The 22252-nt window shown below is 30.4% G+C and overlaps 1 protein-coding gene across 1 annotated transcript; it reads right to left on the bottom strand.

The window, feature by feature from the left end:
* Positions 1-3214: 3214 nt before the first annotated feature.
* On the bottom strand, positions 3215-17012 carry LOC127701041 (homeobox protein araucan-like). Its single transcript, XM_052204815.1, has 5 exons — positions 16719-17012; positions 15431-15661; positions 14537-14643; positions 11166-11521; positions 3215-3954 (listed from the first exon to the last, which is right to left on the bottom strand). Exons 1-5 carry the CDS (start codon positions 16779-16781, stop codon positions 3287-3289), a joined length of 1425 nt encoding a protein of 474 aa, XP_052060775.1. The 5' UTR covers positions 16782-17012; the 3' UTR covers positions 3215-3286.
* Positions 17013-22252: the final 5240 nt, after the last annotated feature.

The raw sequence follows: 22252 nt of genomic DNA, 5'->3' as shown, positions 1-22252 counted from the left end.
ATTGTCACATCCAATTGCAAGGTTGTGACATTATGTAACTCGAAATTTGGTTAGTGTTTTGCATTTGTGATCTACGATTTATTGCGTATATTTTAATTTGAATTCACTTTTGTTTTTTTTTTAAACTATAAAGCTGTAAATGTTCTGGTTGTTCTTTTAGGTCATATTTTGTAAGTGGCCCTCATTAAATTAATCTATATTTTGATTTTTACATATCTTACTTATAAAATAATATGATTAAGGTAGAACATAAAATTTTAGATTTCTACTAATTTAGAATTAAAAAACAAAAACAAATATATAATCTGACCGATACAACTAGAGATAAATCTGCGTGTAATGGTAAAATAAGTCTTTGAAATATAATAAGATATTTTAAACCTAGTTTAACACAAAATAAAAAAAAATAAATATGCAAAACAACTGTGGTTATGCAAATGATCGACATTAAAATGTGTTACTGCTAATGTAGGAAGTTGACTTATTGCTTTGCAGCTTTGTTAGCTGAAACAACAACATGCGCGTCGTGAAAGTAAGACATACATGTAAGTTTAGCAGCTTAAAAAATCTATTGTACCACGTGTGTTTTTGCATCATTTAGTTTATATATTTTGACTAACGACATCACACCTCAATCCAATCTTATGTAAGTATCGTCTGACCTGTTGTTATTGTTTCTTCACCTGCCGTGAATAGTTCTAAAAACTTGTCATATGCAATGATGTGGATGATTTCGTTTCATGAACATATAGCTTTTACATCTTTATCTTATAATTCGATGTTTAGCAAGGATTGGCTAGAAGGTGTTTCAATATCCTGAATTATGAATACAAATAATCGTGTTTAATATACATTACATATGTTAATGAACTTTCAAGTCTCCGTTAGGCTAAAATATTTAACACTGTATAAATAATTTGTCGTATTGCCTATATATACAAAGTATTGTATGTACAATGGATATCAGATACCTTTAAAAAATGTTAGTTTCATTATTCTCTTACAATAGCACGTTAACCACAATAAAGCTAAACATGATCATATTATTATCAAATATTTGTACTCATCGTTTATGACTTGATAGCCAAAGGACACACAGAAATCACATAATATCTCTACCAACAAATAAGTTCAATCAAACCTATATATCTTATTTTGATGAAAATAAAGATAACTAAAAAATATATGTCATAACATCTCAGTTAAAATTGTACCATGAACACCTCTTAATATTTAGCATCACTGATAATATACGACGTGACTTCAAAATCAACTATCATATCACTGGATATAACTGCGGTTAACATATTTTAATACGAGTAACACTGGTGATGTCACTGTTTTGGCGCAGGTACTGCTGAAGCTTACGGAGCACCTGTGCTCAGTCTGTTTTGGCGCAGGTACTGCTGAAGCTTACGGAGCGCCTGTGCTCAGTCTGTTTTTTTAGCTCAATGTTTTGTTATCTGTGTAGTATTTTGTGGACTGTAACATTTGTTCATCTTATTATTGTTCCTTTTATTTTGGCCATGGTGTTACGTCCGTTTTTCTTCGACTAGTGGTTTTGGTTAAACCCTTGGTATTACCTCCCCTTTTTATTATACGATAGTGTGTTGGTTTTTCCCCTTGTTGTTGTATCAATGTGTTTTTTGTGAGTGTATACTTGTTAGTCGTTACACTGTCAGATTTGATATAATTTCTTTAAGCTCTACCTTTTCCAAGCAGCATGTGATTATTTCGGAACAATATAAAACCAGTTCGTTTTCAGATTCAGTGGAAAATTCCGCCATTTCACAAATACCAGAAAACAACAATTGCAAGGTCATAAATAGACTTGTGTTGAAGCTTTATCAAGGAAAGTATTTAATCGTTGTTAAATTCCAAACAAGTAAACGATATAGATCTACTTTATAAAAATACTTGTGTAGCCGTAAAAAAGGACACGTTTGTGAAAATGATCGGGAGTTAAAGCAGCAGGACGTCTTCGCGTTGTTTTTTTTAAAAAATTTTATAAATATATTTTCAGCCTTCGGGTGACCAGTTGTGTGCTATCTAAAAACTACAAAAGTACCCATACAAAATTATTTTTGTAAACCCCCCCCCCCCCCTCCTTTTCCCTATTATTTCATTATATAAAAAGTTCAGTAGAATCAAACATTGATTCCGTTGCACAATTTAAAGTCTCTAGTCAATATTGCCTTTCTAACGACATAAATTGTGGTATATTATAATGTTTTATAATTCACCTTCTATATATAGCAAAGGTAGGTTTTCGAAGTTGAGCTATTTCCATACAACATCTTCTCAAAGTTTCAATTGTGTGCGTTGCTTGATTGCAATGATTAACATTCAGCGGAACACTATACTTGGAAGGAGCCGCCTGTGATATGTTTCGTATACTCATGGTCTTCTTTGGAGATATAGCTATCATTCTATTCTAGAAATCTAACAGTGCATTTGTAATTTATGATACACATCTTAAATAAACTTTTATCTTGCTACCTCAAAACTACTGTTTGGTCCCATTTTGAAGAGTGAAGAAAAAATCCTATATATAAGTCAGCTTCATGTGTTACTTGATTGCTCTAAATTCAGTAATTTTTTAAAAGTGGTAATGTGGTACGATGAACTAACATGCAAGCTTAATGCATTTCTTCTTTTTTTCTCGATGATGATAAACGTTTAACAATTCAACTAACATTCTTTTATGAATGTTTTGTGTTGTTGCTAATAAGGTGGTTTTATTGTGTTGATGGTTGCGTCACATGGTGTTTCTCCCAAATTTCCTTTCATTCATACTAGCTAAGTGTTTATATATGCGGACACCTAACTTTGCTTTGTTCAGTGAACTATATATATACGCAACTTATGAATGTAAAACAGTTCTTATTTTTTGTCGCCGTCGCCATGTTTTTTCGTTGTTTAATGAGAACAGAGTGTTGCTGTCATTTATTTAAGAGTCTTTGTAAAATTACTTCACAATTTATGTAAGACACGACGGTGAAAAATGTTTGGTGACCTCTACATGTTTGTTTTTACTTAATAACATAACGGTACCCATTTTTTCTGCACCAGATGCGCATTTCGACAATCAATTCATAGTTTTGTTGTGTTGGTGTAGTGATACAAGATTACCCAAGTTTTTTTTCTTCATTTCTAATAAAATAGGCAAACACTCATATGGTATAAGCACGTTGCGAAAAATCTTACAATTCAATGGACAAACAACGTTTTAATCAAATAAAATATATTTTATAAATAAAGACAAGACATTTATTTAAATTAAAAATTATACTTTCGTGGTGCTTCTGACGGTATCAATGTCTCTTGCTGGTGAGAAAAGTCCATTTCGTGATCTTAGTTTGTCACTATTGTCTGAATCAGTAAGCACTTCCGTTGGACTAGATAAACTTGACTTGGAGGTTGTGTGTGATGAGAGAGAATATGGATATGACAGTGTTGTATGAGACAAAGATAGATGTGGATAAGCTCCGAATGCACTATATCTCCCGTGAGGTAACGAATGGTTGTTGGCTTGCAAGTAAAAGTAATTTCCTGCATTTGCTAAAGACCTGCTCATTGCATTCATAATGGTACTACTTGAACCTGTTTTTGACTGTGAAACATCTTCTTTGGGAGTATTAAGAAATTCTGACACCGACCAGATTTTTGGTCTATTTTGTGAGGAAGAAGCTTCTGGAGTATTCGCTTTATGTTGGTTTTCAGACGATGTAGAACTATTGTTCACTCTTGCAGATTTCAAGTCCTTGTTTCTTGTGTCGCCATCTGTGCTTGACACGGGAGATAACCTGTCATTTAATTTCCCATGTTCACTACTGTCTGAATCGGATTCATTTCCAACAGGGTCAAGGTCATCAAAATCCTTGAAACTAAGATTTGAATCATCTTCATCAACATTTATGATTTTATCTTTTGTATCCTCTGATGATCGTTTATCTGAAAAAGAAAGATAGATTATATACATTCATCAAATTAGTTAAAAGGCGAATGTATCATCATATGAAGTAAATAATAACATGCTTGCTTATATACCTTTGTCTTACAATTCTAGAGTTGAATTATTTTTTTTTCGTCCGTCCCATAAATGTCTGGAACCTGTACCTTTTTTCTTACATTGTCTGTATTATGAAACCTTTAACTATATAGGTAATGATAACAAATTATTGTGTCATTCTGTAGATATTGGGCAGTGGCTGAGAGCAGTGGCAGCCACTCTGCTACTATAAAACTGTGTTAAACCGTAGTAAGAAATACAATTGCAATACTTGCAGTATAAGTGTACTGAAATGGTTTCATTTAGTGTACCTCAAAGACACTATACTTTAGTGTAGTTAAAAGTAAAACAAATATGAAAGGCTGCGTCCGGTGGAGGAGTGAATTATAAAAAAAAATGTATATAAGTAGGTAGTGGAGGTGCCTAAACGATTTAAAGAAATACATAATAATCTATATTTTTTTTAAATGCGGAAAGGGAAAGGTAAAATTAAAGTCATACCGAGAATCACCATTCTTCCCGCATATTTATGAAAAGGACAGTGTTCTTTGCTTACCGTTTGAAACAATCAAATCTGACAGATATTTTTTTTATTTGTTTCTTTGAAATATTGAACGATCAGGCTTGATGGAAAATTTAGTTGTTTGTTATAAATTATATACAAATACCTTCAAAGTAAACAAATTGTTATATTCACAAAACACTAAGGTAAAATTTCTATAATTTGTATTTTCATTCTCATAATTTTATGACGGCAGCATTTATTGTTAGAACCAATTTTTCAGTGGTTTAATGAACTAGTCGATATCATTTGAAAAAGAAAATTAATGTTAGATCTTATCATTTTAGGTTTAGTTTTAATCGAAATTATGTGTACCTTGGACCGCCAATGAGCCATCATTAATCAAAACTGATTATAAAATGAAAGTATATAACAAAACGATATGTTTAACAAATTACGAGAAATTAATGGCATTTCATTTTCTGAATAAACGTCTGCGTTCAATAAATGAACTATCATTTTCTTCTATTGTCCGACTGCGACAGCGTATTGTGTCGTCTGCCGATAGTGTTGTGAAACATGCTATTAGCTGGCTTCATCCGTTCGGTAAACAAATCGAGCGAACAGCATAAAATGTGCATTATTCAATTCAATTAAGCTAAAAGATATCATCGCCATCATCAAGGGCTATTGATGTGAGTTAATGATTAAAGTAGAAATGAAAGTATCATTGAATTAAAAACCCAATCACCATAAGGAAAAGCGAAAACAGATTGTTTCAATAGGCGGTAATCAGAAATATTTGAACAGTTATTGTCAACAAAAACTTTGTGTATCGGGGAAAAATATTGCTGTCGACAAGTTATTGTCACACAAATCATAAAGGGAAACAGATTCAAAAATTGTATTTATGCAATGAATAAAAATTAATTTGCCGCTAGAATGATTATTGAGCAATTTCATATAAATGTTCGTAGGGTTAAGTGACAAGAATTCTCATTATTTCGCCTTTAGAAGTCTGATGTTTCGTCTTTTGCATGAATAATCAAATAATCGAAAATAATCATGGATTTGCAAGGTATCAAAGACAATATCATCGCTTTCCATTTATTTTGTTGTTAAATACATCATTACTCTAAACATCATCACGAGTGGAAAATAAAATAAAGGTGCACTTTTCCATCTTTCTTTAATTCATTCTCTATACGTTGCCTATCAACCTGGAAAACTTGTTAAAACAATTATAAGCTCATAATTTGTTTGAATCACTTATTCCAATTTTAAATTTTGTTCTCATTTGCAAATCTTCTTACATAATGTATTTCACTTTTAAAAGCCTCATTCTTTCTATTTTTTCTCTTTACTATCAAAATTTGAAAGCTTTTAACAACAACAGAGGCCATGGGAATAATTATCAGCGTATAATATTACTATAACGAGTTGGGATGCACGCCTTGCGTAAGGCTGATAACGAAAGCGTGACCATTAAACTTGCTTTATTATAGTATGCACGTGTCCGGTTTGAAATATTCAGAAACAGTTAATGTTTCGATATATTATTCAGATATCGTTAATAATTCTATATTTGTACAGGTTCTTGCATGTACCAGAGATCGTAACTGCAATAAGAACCAGGTATTCTTAAAAGCGAACTAAGAACTAAAATGATATGTGGAAATAAATTTTGTTGTCACAACGAGAGCTTGTATGATTTAAAATATTGATTGTAAAAGACAAGACGGGATGTAGGGTATAAGTTATTGACAAAACATTCCTACATCCATTTGACAAAATCCAAAACAAAGAAACAACGCTTTTATTGTTGTGGTTTTTTTTGCTTTTTGTTGTTGTTATTTTTTTTCTATTGCATTTTTTTTAGTTTTTGCGCAGTTTTGTGTATAAGGTATACAATTTTAAGAGTTAACAATTTTATTGAAACAATACATTTCCACTTATCTAGAATAATAAAAGCTATATAAAGTATCAATTACTATGAAAAGGAGTACCTATAATTAATATTTATTCTTTTCATCTTCTGACAATTCTTTAAAATCGTTCCAGTTTTAGATTATTTTTAATTTTTTTTTATGTTCGTCTACATCTAAAAGACATGATTATTTGTTATCAGTATTCTGGAAAACATTATATTTTCCCAGCATAATTAAACAATGCTATGGTCCATAAATTTGTAAAACACCATTGAAGTTATTGTTTTACAAATGTTAACCTATCACTTAACTTGATAATGGATAATACAGAATAATAAAATACTTGTTTGGTATTAAATGGTATTTTGTTTCATTTTCGACACAACAATTAAACAAAATAAAATTAATGTTCATTTAGGCATCGTATGAGCAACTTAATAGATAGATAATGTAAAATTTACACAGTTTATGAACATAAATGCATTTCAATGATGCGTAAAATGGTAGAAGGACTATTTAACATAGGAAATAGATTAATGTCAGAATAGAATTAAAATTAAATCAATGACATCCAAATCTATGACCATGCGACGTTAGGGAAAAGAAATAATTTAAAAAGAAATTATCAATGTATCGCTTTTTGTTAAATGAACACTGCACGCGCGAGACCATTTTAATACCGTGGGATTGGAATCCGATCTTATTCTCGCGTGAAACAACGTTATTCACACAATCGAAATCAAGAGTACGAATTACATTTTCTATCACGTTCTAACTTTCCATATCTTCAAACTGTCAAAACGTCCAGACGAAATGACACTTCATTTAAACGGAAAGGTTAATTATAAAAAGAAGATTTTATCATCAAATTTTTACTTGAAGTGTGATATATTTGATGTCTGTAAGAACCTGAATCCTGCTGATTTCTAAAAAAAAGTTTATATGTTATTATGAAATTCCATAGAGAAAAAAAATAGAGAATTCTTTTGAAATTTAATGCGAATGATAAAGATATCAATAGCAGTAAAAATAAACAGAAGTTTAAATATTTAACTGAATTTTAATGTCATATGAAAATATTCCTATTTTTAAGATCGGATGTATTTTCAATTAAACAATTGTCGGGGTGACGGATATGAGAGTAGCACTCCCAAACATCTCTTGTCAAAAGGCGTTTATATAATTTTATATGTAAAAAATAAAAGTCATCATCTAACAATTGAGTATAATATTTCATACAAAAATATAACATGGTTCTTAACAGAAATTATGTATCCTGCTAACAGTCTAGTATTGCTACAGCAAGAGAAATTTAACATAAACAACAATTCAATTTAATCAACTGATTTTATACAGCACAAGTTGCAACAAAAAGAAAATCGCATATTTTATTTAATACAGAATTGTAGTAATGAACAAGAGTGCTAACTCTGTTCATAGTTTTCATTTTGGGGACCTTTGTAAAATATTATATAGAATGCAGTTTAAAGCGTACACTCAATGAGAGATATTTTATTTCAAATATTTCATGATTTAGTATCATAATATTCAATGTTATTCTTGTTAGGTTTGTAGAAATAAATACTCAAAGCATTATGTATATGTCTTTAACTTAAACATCAAATTGCACGAAAAAGCCTGCATATTTTGAAAAGTGTTCAATTCAAAGAAAGACCAGCGTTATAGTGTATTACAGCTCGTCTTCTTACACATCAGATAGTTCAATTGTTATTTGCTTATCGTCCAGTTGCAAATATTTCATGTATATTTTAAAGAGAATATATTAACAATGAAGGCAGAAGGAGGCCAATGACATTTGATATGTGTCAAGGACAAAACCAAACCACGTTAGGTAAATAGGGTAAATGTTAATACAATAGAGCGGTCATCTTTAAAATCGTGTAATGTATTTATAAGCGAATATTTTTATTCTATGTACATACACGTGTGTAGACATGTAATGTTTACTGATGTTAACCTAACAAGTACAAAATGTTACCAGAAATGTATGACAAACATATATTTACAAAAAACAAAAAACAAGATTTATTTCTGCTAGATTTTCTTCAGTCATCTGTTCCCTTGTAATCTAGGGATATTTTCCACTAACATTTCATGTTCATATTGCCAAATATTATATTTGACGCATCTAAAGGCCGTTAATGGGTTTAAACTGAGAAAAAAAAAATACTAGCAAAAAGATGGGAATATAAGAAAAAGATTCTTGAACAAATTCAAAAATAACATTAAGTGTTACGCGTGCACAGCTTTGAATAAACAAATCTATATTTAGAAATAAAAAAAATATAGGCAACATGTTAATATACATACTTAAGAATACAACATACTGTTTTCTGCATGCGTGCATGACTAGTTCATTTATATATACATATTGGCATCAGATCACAGAGATGTAAAATTCATATTAACGTTTATATTCTAGAGAAAAAAGCAAGTAGAACGTATAATCTTTATGTATTCGAGTCCCTAATAATCCAGAGTGTGTTGCATTGTGTCCTTTTTGTTATTCGAGAACAAGTTTTAGCTATTTAATGCATAATCAGAACTAGAAATTCATCAAATTAAAAAAAATCAGAAGGTGTTCCAAATTGAGTCAAACAAAAACAATTATAGTATAATAGAGTGGCGGAAAACGAAATGACAATGTCATTGGACAAAAACGAAAAACGACCAAAAGACAAACAACAGTCTACAAAACACAATACAGAAAACAAAGACTGAGCAACACGAACAAAAATCCGGGGTGAGATCAGGTGCTCCGGAAGGGTAATCAGATCCTGCTCCACATGTGAAAAGAAAGAATATGAGATAGATATGCACGAGACCATACACCTTAAATCCACGATAACTTGGAAACAATGGAAACATGTCAATATATCATGAGTATAAACTGTTTTTATTGCTGAGATTGAGAAGAAGTATATATTTACAAAAGAATACGTTGCAACTTATGCAAAAAAAAGTCTAGAAGAATAACTAACAGGTTAACAGAATGAATATTGTCGATGATTAGTCTCCATTAGTTAAACTGTCAAAAAAATATACAGAAACCGGTACAATACCAAATTACATGGATTAGAAAGCAGGTATAAACATCATGAAAACAAGGCACTAAAGATGTAAGCACCACTATATCTGCAGGCAATGACTACTAAAACTAAACTTGATTTTTTTCGATGTTTTCGACCATATAATGAATCCTGTCAGTGTAAAAAATAATGTAATTCAATCTGGATGATAAAATATGTTACAACTATTTATCAAAGTAAAACATTAAAATAAATAGGCAATGTTACGTAGCAGGTGTCCCGAGACATAACATGGCTAACTGTCAAATATTGAGGAAAGATGATGAGGTGTCCCGAGAATAAACATGGCCGATTGTCAAATATTGAGAAAAAAACCTAGCTGCGTGATGAATCATTGAAAATCTATTTGTATAGTCTTCTTCTCTTTGTTATAAACAAACACTTAGAAAGCTATTTTCTTGAAGTAAATACAGGCAACAAACACGAAAAAGCATGCAGATTCTCCAGAAAATGTATATATAAAGAATGTTACTTATTCGAGTATTTGCTATAAAAATCATAGTTTCTTTTTCATATAGCACCTTAACATCGTAAACACTAAACAGATCTATAGTTAAGCTTTTAATAGTGTTTATATCCCTCAGGCATTCATAAATTACATTTGTAAAAATTCATATATTTGAAATAAAAACTATAAAAAAATAGACAAAAGGTAATATTTTATAATTTATTTCCTTTAAATCTTTTAAAATTACAAATTAGATTATCGCACTTAAATAAAAACCTACACTTGAAGCCAATAAAAATGGTAGGAGCTTTACAGAGATATAAGCTGTAATATTTAGAGAATCTATGATCGGCATTCTGCCTCACAATGTCACTGCATTTAATCAACATTGCATTTTATTTATAATGATAACCGTGAACAATAAATGTTCACAAAAATTATTTATCTTCTGCTTAATCTGGTGTAAGCTTTCTCCCTCGAAGCATTTTGCTATGCAACCATCATTGTGGAACGAATATTTCTCACCGATTAAGAGATATGTTCTTTTTCTGTCTCTTGTAGACCCTTTAGCCACGAATATAAAACCCTTGTCATGACAATTTTGATGTTAACTGTGAATTGTTCATTCGATTCAAAGTCCGATATACAACTTTCTGATGAATTAATTACTCAGGGCAAGCATATGAATCAGACCTAGACGTTTTAATATTTTTTCAATATTTTAATTTTCGCTTGATATTTAAGATTAAATGACTTAATCGCTTTGTAATTACTGAAATGATTTGAAGAAAATAATTAAAGTTTGTCCCCTGATGTGTCATAAAAATTAATTCTTAAAGTGGCAAAAATATTAATCAACAAACAAATTAATCATTTTAAGTAGTTATTGGAAGGTGCATGTATTCAGATAAATAAATAAAAATCTCACAGCATCTTTTAGCAGATGCAGTTTTGTCATTAATTCATGGTATATACTTCCGAACTAAAACCAACGATTTTGTTTTCCATTCGCAAATCATATAATAAGCAAAGTTCGTCTAGCAGCAAAAACCAAGGACGTGGTAGGGCTCTTTGCAAACTAAGGCCATGCAAATGTTCTACGCCTTTTCCGGTGCTAAAAGCTTTCATGAGTTTGGAAATATTCATATAATAAAAAAGAACTTACGTCCATCAGAGATGTCACTACCAATCTTGTTTGAATTTTCATCGGATAATCTGTCATGGTTATCTGTGTTCTCTTTGTTGTCGAAATCGTCGTCCATATCGTCGTTTTCTGTACCATCGTCGGACCTATTTCGTGGAGACCAAGTCATCTTATTTTCTTTCTTCAATCGTCGTCTGGCATTAGCAAACCATGTAGATACTTGTGTCAAAGTCATTTTTGTGATAATTGCCAACATAATTTTTTCTCCTTTGGTTGGATAAGGGTTCTTTCTATGTTCATATAACCAAGCTTTGAGGGTGTTTGTTGTCTCCCTTGTTGCATTTTTGCGTCGAGCGTTTAAATCGATACCACCATATCTGTAATAGCCAAAAAAACATCGTTATTTTCAAAGGTAGAAAGCCTTTCGATTAGATAGAGAAAAAGAGAAAGGAGGAATGATTCAAAAACGGCTCAAATGACTTAAATCGATTTTCAATTTTTAAATATGAATAAATTGAGAAACGGTATATATACACATAACATAGACAGCAAAGCAACGAAAGAAAAGGCATAAGAAATTTAGACGTACACAAGGAGACAAATATACTAAGTTTAACGATACAAAACAAACTAACCCAGGGGAGGTTTAACTCTGGTTTCCCAGAACTATAAAGCAGATCCTGCTGCACTAGCGCAACGCATCGTGCTTCTCCGAAGAGTGAAAATGGGATATGGTGAGTAAGTCATGACAAAGAATTGTCATATTTACGTCATCATTAGGTTATTTGTTTAGTGAAGTTAAAAAATGAGAAGTTAATAGCTATACAATTTCAATAAAGATTTCATATGTTCTTAAACCTCAACATTAACATTTTTATATAAAAACCACTAGTTCTGAAAGTGTAATTTACTGGGCTTATTTTTGCTGGCTTTAACTTAAGTTCCGGTTACATAGATTATATTTTGTTAATAATTTGTGATATTTCATAAGTAAACAGATGTGTTGATATTACATGATAAACTACATATATTTTAACAAGATTGCATAAATATTATTATAATAAACGAAATATAACGAGCAGATCACAGAATTATGTTTATACAAGCGAGAAATTTATATCAATCTTCTGTTGATAGAGAAAAACCTTTTTCATACATTTATTCATAACTGATTCATTTACTCATTTTTTGTCCATAAGCTATTGTTCAGAAAATGTCACTTTTACTGCATTTTGCTATTGTGTCGCAACATTTGTCATTTATTAGTTGTAGTTATAACATTTTGTCAAATGAAAAGGAAATGTACTTTTTTATTTTTCAGTTATAGTTGAATTAAAACAAAAGTAATTTGCTTTTGTTTTCTTATAGATCTATCAGCTGTTTTAAATTTATGTCATTTTAAACGTTTACATATAAACACCAACAACAGTAGATCCATGAAACAAAATTTTACAAAATAATGTTCTCTTAAAATATGTTTATTTTATTTTTCCCCACACTTATATTTTTTCTTCATTTATGTTACCAATTTTGGTATTTATAATTATTTAGTAATGCTAATAAATATATATTATATATATGGAGATCAAAAATTTTATAAAACCTCAATTTCGGCTAAATTTAAGTATTTTATTGGAAACAGATGAAATACTGGCATCTTACATTACACGAAACAATCCTGAATGACAACTGACGTCCAAACTTTGGACTGGTTATATGTAGGGTATAAGTCCAGTCTTCCCGTGTTCGAAAAATGTAAGTAGATGGATTTTTAGAGGTTACCAAACATGTGCATTTAACGACATTCTCCTAGAAACCGTTGAACATGCTATTGTATTCAGTTCGAGTTGCAAAATGTAGAATAAAAAGGAAATAAATAACAAAGTAGAGGATAGAAAGATAAAGAATTAAATAACCATGCAGTAACTAATTAAAAGGCCAATATTTTTTCAATGAACTTATATCTATAAGTATGCGTTTGGAATATAGTTACGCGCTCTTTAAAATAAGTCTGATATCAAATGAAAAATTAAATATTCCAATAAAAATTATCTGTTTTATTTCATTATTCACCATTATAGAAAACTCGACCTTAATACAATGTTGTCTGATTGCAAATGTTTGTATTATTCAACTGTTTCTATGCTTTTTAAAATGCACACATTTTTATCTTCTAACACCATACAAAACGTTAAAGAGAAAAAGAACCGTTTGCTCTAACGCAACCCACAATATAGCACCCAATGATCCGTTCGGAATTAAAGTGCAATAAAATGCATTTCAAATTAGATGTCGTTACATGAATAAACCATATAGTTTGATACTTTTATTTAAATGTGTTCATTTGTATGACAGGGGTACTTATCACATTTTACGGATCACTGCATTATTCTGGTTATGAAGATATTAACTTTACACTCGAATGACTTCCGGTAGATTATTGACAACAATCAGATGTATTCAACCCGGAGGGAATCCGAAATGAGCAACAATTGTAATCATAGTCTTTCAAACGTTTTTTAAAATGTACTTAACACATGTAGTAGGAAAATTAAATAATGTGGGATGCTTAAACGAGTAAAACATTATTCCGAAATCAAATTTCAATTGGTTTTAATTGTATGGGTTGTAAATGAGAAAGTTCTGTCCGTATGTTTCAATCAAATGCACATTAACAAGTAATAATGTCCACTTTACATTTTTTTACATAACAAAGAAGGACATTGTTGTTGCGCTAATATATTTTCAATCTGGTATTCAAACATCTTGGAGATACATAATACAAAAGTAAAAAAAAAAAGAGGGACAATATAAAACTTATATCTGAATTTCCTTAGAAGGCCTCTATTTAAATTGGACCTCACATAAAGATAACGTGTACGATCTTACAAATCACAATAAGAATCATCGGTATTGAATGAACGATAATAGTGTCATGTTTTACAGAATTTACAAAAAGGCGATGGAGTTTTAAAAAATGGATGGACGTCAAACAATATAATGAAACATACACCTTAGCATGACTGAAACTGACAGATGAAAACATCCATAGATTGTATTTCTCTTATAAATTATACTAATTAGTAAATGCTTATAGAATATAGCCATATAACTCTGTACAAATTAATTAATTCGAAAAATTTGTATAACTTGCCCAGAGATACATAGCTTGTCTCATAAATGTACATGTACGAAGAATGTTATTGTAATTATATTGACCATAAAAGTCTACGATCGTAGCAAGATTACTGTGTAAAACAAAACCATCAAATATTAACTACAAACTAAAAATATTTCAACAGCTATATATATATAATAATGATTTTATCAAGGACTGTTTTTAAAGAAAAGGCCGGACCAATAAATTATTTAATAAAAAGATTGGTACTGACCCCGCTCCATAAGGGTACATCATTGCTGGATCATACGGAAACACCGCTCCTGCTTGTAGACTTCTCCATGCTTCCGGTGCATCCTTAACGTCATAAGTCGTATTAGTCTAAAATAAATGAGAAAATTCACAGATGAAAGTAAATGATAATAAGTGACCCGTAGTGTCGTAGTCAGAAATCATATAAAATCAACAAGTTTTCGTGTAAATTGGATATTTACACCCTGGGAAGTATTTTCTACTATATGACAAATATTTGTTTGTGGTAATCTTATAGTTCTGTTTTCTGAACATTTCGGATGGTTTAGATGTTTTGAACTAAAGAACAAGTGTTGAAAAACAAATTCTAACAGCAGGGAATATATAATGAGCTACAGTGGCGAAAGAAGATTTGTCGATAGCAACAATTAATGATGAAAATGATAATATAAAAAATACTAACGGTAATAATATTAGCAGAATATCAAAACTTACAAGAATGTCAATGTTGAAAATATGGAACCGAATTTTGTGTGTATGAAATGAATTAAATGGTATATATTTCATAACTTTATAATTTACACGGAAGCATGATTTCCTGATCAAGGATTTTTCAGGTGGAAGTATCAACCACGATAAAGTGCATTAAGTGCGTAATAATGTGATTGTGGTTCGTCACATGATGTGAACATTGTATTATACAAGCCACAAGTGTCATCAGACCAGTATAATAAATATACATCGTTTCTTTCTGGTTTTTTATTTGTCACTTTGACAATTATTTAATCATTTAGAAAAATACATATGTACAAATATGCATGAATTAAATGTTATATTCGCAGTATTTAACGCAATTGTAAAAAATATAAATAAACAATGTGGTATACGTCAAATGTAAGCAGTAAAATAAACTAACCAGAGGTGAATAAAAAGCTGATCCTTCAGAACCTAGAGGCACATACTGTGCGGCTCCGTATGCCGGATTTCCGAACATTCCTTCCGGAAGTCCTGGAACCCTAGAATAACTAAGCAACGTTGATTCATACTGACACGAACAGATTGTCTGTCCTGTATGTGGATTTGTCATAATTGGTCGTCCATTTTCACAGCAAGCTCTCTGGCCGCTAGGACTTGTACTGGTAGACATCTACAAAAATAAATAGAAACAAAAATCATTTATTTCAATTTAAAAGCTTTGCTTTCTTCAATATGAAAATTAAAGTTCATATAATAGGTAATACCATAAGCATATTCCTCATTATTTTGATGAACATATCATTAGTAATAACTTGCATCAAATTTTCTAACTTAAAATAGAATTGGATGTAAATATAATTTAATTTTTAGAGGAAATGTATCATGAATAAAATGATTGAGTTTGTAAAAATAACAAAAACAAAAGTAAACGCAAAAGCAAAAGCAAAAGCAAAACAAAAACAAAACAACTGATAATTTTCTCTTAGTATTCAATTACATTTTTTTTTTAAATTATTGCAAAAACATATGAAAGATGTACTTATAAAAATGACGATTTACATATATTTTTCTCACACTGGTTTAAAAGCTATCATAAATTTCTTCGTCCACACGTGAGATAAATCAATGTCTTGTTTGCTCATTTCAACATGGCGAAATGTATCTCGAAAGTTGTAAAAACAACATAAATTTCAGTACTTAGGTGTCCGTTTAAGTGGCCTTAATGACTATCACAGAATAAGGAAATATAATTACTGTTAATTTCAAATTTCTGTTGAAATTGACTTAACTTTCACATGTTACTTGCATGTTTATATGATTAGAATTAAGTATTTTTCCACATATAGAAATAAACTCCTGTGTTTTTAACAGTCTTGTCAAAACGAAATTAATACATTTGACGTCACTTTGAATGAACACCCTTTAAACAAATCAAAACAGTTATACACATTAAAAAAACTGATGTTTAATAACATAGTAATGTTATCTAAGTGAGAGAAAAAAATCTTGATAATTTGAAGTAACTTTTCAAAAAGGTTTTAATAATCTATCTTTTTGATAAAAAACGTGAGCAGAAAAAATTGACCGAGATATATTTTTAATTAATTTAATATATTTGGTGACTTTTGTCACATAGATGGTATGAATGCAAACATATATTTTCCTAAATAAAAAGTTAAGGCTTAAGCCAGATTAGAAAATATTTGAACGTTTAAATCAAGACTCACCTGCGTTGTAGGTACGGAAGTTCCAACAGGGAATGGATAAGCAGCAAACGGCGCAAAGGACATGTCCTGTACAACAGAACAACAATAATTCGGCACTACTACAGTATTTAGATCAACAGGATAATGTAATACTATTATCTCTCTTCTTAATACAGCATCCACTAAACTCTCAAATGTAACATTCTACTTTTCCACAAATTAATAAATTAAATATCCAGGAACAAAAGGCTTGCACATTAATAAGAAATGAATTTGTTCGTCTGAAATCTTGTTAAACTCGTTCGTAATAATAAGAATATCACGCGATATTTGTAAAATGATTGGTTAACAAATAAAATAATACGAGCCGTTTATTTATCCAACTGGCAGATGTAACTCCGTAACACCGCCCGTTACTGATTTGAATTTAAGCTCCGCCTCTTTCGTGTATCAGCATCGGAGAACTCTTGCAATTGAGAACTGTACACCTCTTAACATAAACTTTGTAGAGATAATGATCGAAAAAACATTGTGTATCTCATCTAAACTTTGTTTGCTGATCAAATAATTATTTTGTTAATGACATCATGGATTAAAAAAATATCTGCAACTTTTCTGAAGAGAAAGAATAAAATGTATTCGTGAAATTTTATGAGAAAGGACAAATTTGCTGCGCAATTTTATTAAAGTACATGTAAGAACCATTTTTTGCTTATTATTTTTTCTTTTAGTTCTATTTTTGATCATTAAAATTTAAATAAATTAACAAACACAACATAATTTAAAATGTACCTAATTTTATCCTATTTTAAAAATTCCATATGATTAAATATTTATTGTGGAAAGTTGAATACTAAATAAAAATTACAAATATATATGATTCATTTTTTACACAACATTTTCAAATATATAGTTATTTTTAAAAAATAATAAGAAGAGCAAACAATACGATATACAAACAAAATGTTCCGAAATAGGACTTAAACAGTTTTTTAATCTAATAAACCAATTTTCAAATTTTGTGACCTTGCAGATTTTGTTTAAAAATAAAAATGGTTCATTAGTTCATTAGAAGACACACAAGAAGCTAATTAAAATTTAATATGTAATATATTTTTGTAATAAGTAACCACAATTACGTGATATAACACAATTACGTGATATAAATGTAACCCATAATAGTTTAAAAGCCTATTTTGGAGACCAGTTTATGTTCTGTTATTAACTATTTATTATTTTGCACGCATATAAAATTCTGACAAGATCTTGGGCAATTTTACACACTTGATAAACGTATATTGTAGCTTTATATTTCATACACATCCTCACCAAGCACGTATAATGCATCTACGTTTTCGTCACCCAAATTCAATTATCCACGTTATTTTATACAATTTTATTTTTTCTTCTTTATTCCACAGTAATTACATTCATTATGGCCTGTTACTGACAGTTCTTGAAAGAGTATGCTTAAACGTTTTATGTGATGAACTATACCAAGAGGCTTTAAGATCAAAATCCTGTGTTGCAGCAATCTCCTATATCAAACATCTGACCATTTGGCCATATATGTGTATCTTCTCTCGATTACCCTCTATAGCAGCAATCACAATAACTTACATATGCAAATCAACTAATCGTTGGTGGTGTGGCTGGTAAAGTTAGAGAAAATAGTAGATGTTAAAGCCCCAGTGTTTAGGGTTCACTACCTATCCTATTGTTCTATGCCTTGATTACACTAAAGCTTTTATTGTTAGTATTGGTATTTAATTGTGAAAAAAAAACCCGCAGATCTCCGCATGCACTCAAGCTAAAATAATATGAGCAAAATAAAAAAAAACAACATTCCTACCTACCGGTAGTACCTAACATATTTTTCATCCTTTTTGTTTGGCCTAACTAAACTAATCGCACAAGGACTGAATTTGTCTACAACATGCGCTGCTGGAATGGATCTTAAATGACAGAAATTGAAGTATCTGGACGTTCTAAATTTCAAACATATTTAAGATCACAAAATAAGCCATTTTATAGTAAAACTGGTTACGGAATAGTTCTTGTTGGGCAGTAATTTTCGCTTAATTGTTATAAATTAGATGCACAAGTCTTCACCAAATTTAGTGGGTTTTTTTTTTATCCGTGAATGCATTATGTATAATCATAAATGCCTTCACATGATTGTTCGAAAAAATAAAACTTGTTCAATTATACCTACATAAATATATACGAAATCATAATGACAAGAGTGAAACTAAGTATAATGATAAATCTATATGTGTATTTGAATATAAATAATAAAAGTAACTTATAAAAATATATATGTGTACATTTATGATTCGCCATAATTTTTAACATCTTTATTTCTTTTGGAAGTCATTTATGACTCGCCATAATTATTATTTGAGTAAAATAAGAGGACATTTTACATAATGAAATAACATTTGGCTGTTTAAAACAATGACAGTCATGTATAGTCAGAAAACAGTCACTTTGATTGTTTTGTATTATTGTTAGTTTGCAATCACTGCATGCAGACAAATGGATATAATGGTACTAGTATAAAGAAGAAAAATTAATAAATGATTTAACGACTCGGATTTAATTGTAATTCTACTAATCTAAGGCAGCTGCTGATGATTTATTTTTCAAAAGAGCATGCAATAAAAAACAATGTTTAGTTTTCTACATTAAAAAAACTAATATTTTTTTCTCAGTTTAATTTACTTACAGAAATTGTAGACCTTTATATGCATATGCTATCGTACTAAACCTAAGGTACGATACGTTTGTTTTTGTAAATCAAGTTTTGAAATGTACTATCTTTACGACAATATATAAAAATAAGGCTATATGTGGTATGATTGCCAACGAGACAACTACCCACCAGAGACCAAATGACGTGGATGTTAGCTTAGTTTTATACATTCGATAAATGTTAAAAGCATTTTAGTATCTTTAGCTTATTAAATATTATATTACCACTCAATTTAAGTAAACGCCCCGCTTTCATTGGTTTCTTTAGATATTATTACTAGAACTACGATATAGTTAAACATTTAAATGTACCGGTTGTTGATCTTGCTTTACAATGTGAGTAAAGTAAAAATCAACCATGCATACATTACTTGCTCTGCAGTATGAATAAGTATACTGATTTAAAGACGATTTTTAGAACATCTCTACACCCTTTTAGAAAATCGTTCTGGATATGCATATTTTCCGAAGGATTAAGCTAACAACTATCATTGGGACAATCCCTTTTAGAAATGTCATTTCCTAATATTGGAGAACACATTTCTTGGTATCCGATTTTAAAATCAAATTTTCTACAAAGCCATGCGATCACCGACGTGGTTCCTGCATGTCATGTGAAAGGAACACGAAAATGTGACCGGATGAAACTAGATAATTTTTGAAAGCTCATCCCTTCCCCTTTTAAATCTCGATCATTGGAATGAAAAAGAATAAAAACGCATAAAAAAAAAAAAACGAAAGAGAAAGAGACAAAGCACCCAACCATGGAACAATCGAAGCAATACATCTGTACACTCAAAAGGGGTTATTCTTACATCTATATATGGCTTGACACATTGAAAATGTGATACTGTTAATTTTAGTAAAGATTAAAAGACTTTTGAAAGTGGTCCTTGTGTGAAATAATTCCGAAAAATTACCTTACCTTCACGAAGATGATACTTAAAAAAAACTTGATATACCAAAAAATCAATAAGTAACAAATGCTTCAAATTCAGTACTATAAAATTAACATATACTTATTTACTATGATAAAATGTGGTAGAATTATTACAAAGTTAGTACAGTTCAATTATGGTATCAAATAGTGTTGTATTTTGGAATAAAAACATTATTTTGATAAATATATTCAATACTTCCGAGTTTATGTACACAAAAGAACACACGCATACAAAATTGGTAATATATATATATTTATTTAACTAGGATACGTGCATACACAAAGGTGATACAATACAGATACACACATAATACAAATTGGCATCTTCTAGACACCATACGTACTGTATTCAACGTTGAACCATTTATCTACACCGAATACAAATTAAATTTGACCCAATTTTTCTGACAAGCTGGAAATAAATTTTACAGAAAGACCAATTGTCTAACAGCACCTTAAACTTATTAAGATACCAAGAGAAACTGAATATGAAAATTAATTATCTCTAACTATATACAATATCTGTGTTTTATTTGCTTTTAATGTTTTACAGTCGCCATTACAGTTTGGTTGGTGTCGTGATAATGAGTATCTTCCAGACGACCTTCTGACTGTTTCCTTAATGTATCTTGTTTTACCAATGATCTGCACCCGATGTACCAAATTAATAATGGAATTGATGACTGGTCAATGAGACAGGTCCTGAATGCGAAGAAGGATATGATTACTCTTCCGGATCATCTTATATTCTGATGTACACAAGTTTTAGTGTTCAATATCCGGGTCTTTTCTCTCTGATGAATTGTTTTCCAGACAGGTAATAATCTCTCTACAGTTGTCTCGGCCTTGTTCATTATCCTGATTAACACGATAGCTTCGGTACTTCTCCAGAATTTACATCCAGCGTGTTAAAACAATCTGCTGTACAATGAGCATTCGCTGTATCCATTTATATCAGTTCATTATGATTTTCAATATGCCAAACTGTTAAATCTCATGAATATTCTATAGTCTACACAACGTCTTGCAATATTATCCAAAAGCTCTAGGGACAATGATTAAGTGACACCTCGTTGGTCGTCTTGCAAGTTTGTAAATTACTGTTCAATAAATCTTGACAAGTCGGACAAATAGCAGTTTACAAAAATTCAAATTGTTCTACATCTTGTATTTAATTTGATCGCGCAATAACAATTGTACGACCTCTGTCGTCCATCATATTCCCTAATGGACGGAAGTTATCGCCTAATTTAATCAAGATCTTCTCTGCGTTTGCAGTACCTGCTAATGATTATTGAAGTCTTTATGACTTTCAAACACCTTTTCTACCATTGGGATGTCTTTTGTTTGTATCGTTGCTCCAAATGTTGACAGTTTTAATAAAATGAACAGACCAACACAAGATTATTTCGAAATGTAATCAACTAAAGAACATTCGTAATAAGATTTTCTAGATCTTAACTCGATGAATAATATCTCAAAGGGCATACTTCTTTATGTGTTACGCTCCCATCCAGTGAAACGACTAAACTTTTGCAAAATTTTCTACAACAGTCAAGACTTAAATTATATCATTTTGTTTAGAAAAAGAAATACATTTTTTTTATCTCTGCATATAACTATACACATCTACTTCTTCAACAATATAAGCAGGAGTTTCTTTGCTTCCATTGTTTGACCCTTGCAGAGTATTGAATAGATGAACATGACGTTTACGATCGATCGTTGGTTAGATATAAATCTTAAAGGCCTTCTGGGAAAGGATCAAATTAATTTCCATATGGTTCAAATTTCCTTTAAAAAAAAATCGAAACCATCTACTGCACCCCTGCAACGAAAAATGATTTTGAAAAACAACATT

This window comes from Mytilus californianus, unplaced genomic scaffold (assembly GCF_021869535.1).
Source record: "Mytilus californianus isolate M0D057914Y unplaced genomic scaffold, xbMytCali1.0.p SCAF_5, whole genome shotgun sequence".
Classification (NCBI taxonomy): Eukaryota; Metazoa; Mollusca; class Bivalvia; order Mytilida; family Mytilidae; genus Mytilus; species Mytilus californianus.
This window is presented reverse-complemented; position numbering and strand designations above follow the sequence as displayed.

Coding starts and splice junctions, on each gene's coding strand:
- LOC127701041 (XM_052204815.1), bottom strand. CDS start 16,781: ATGTCCTTTGCGCCGTTTGCTGCTTATCCATTCCCTGTTGGAACTTCC. Junction 14,644..15,430: donor CAGCTTTTTATTCACCTCTG/GTTAGTTTATTT, acceptor CATTTATTTTAG/ACTAATACGACTTATGACGT. Junction 11,522..14,536: donor ATGTACCCTTATGGAGCGGG/GTCAGTACCAAT, acceptor TGGCTATTACAG/ATATGGTGGTATCGATTTAA.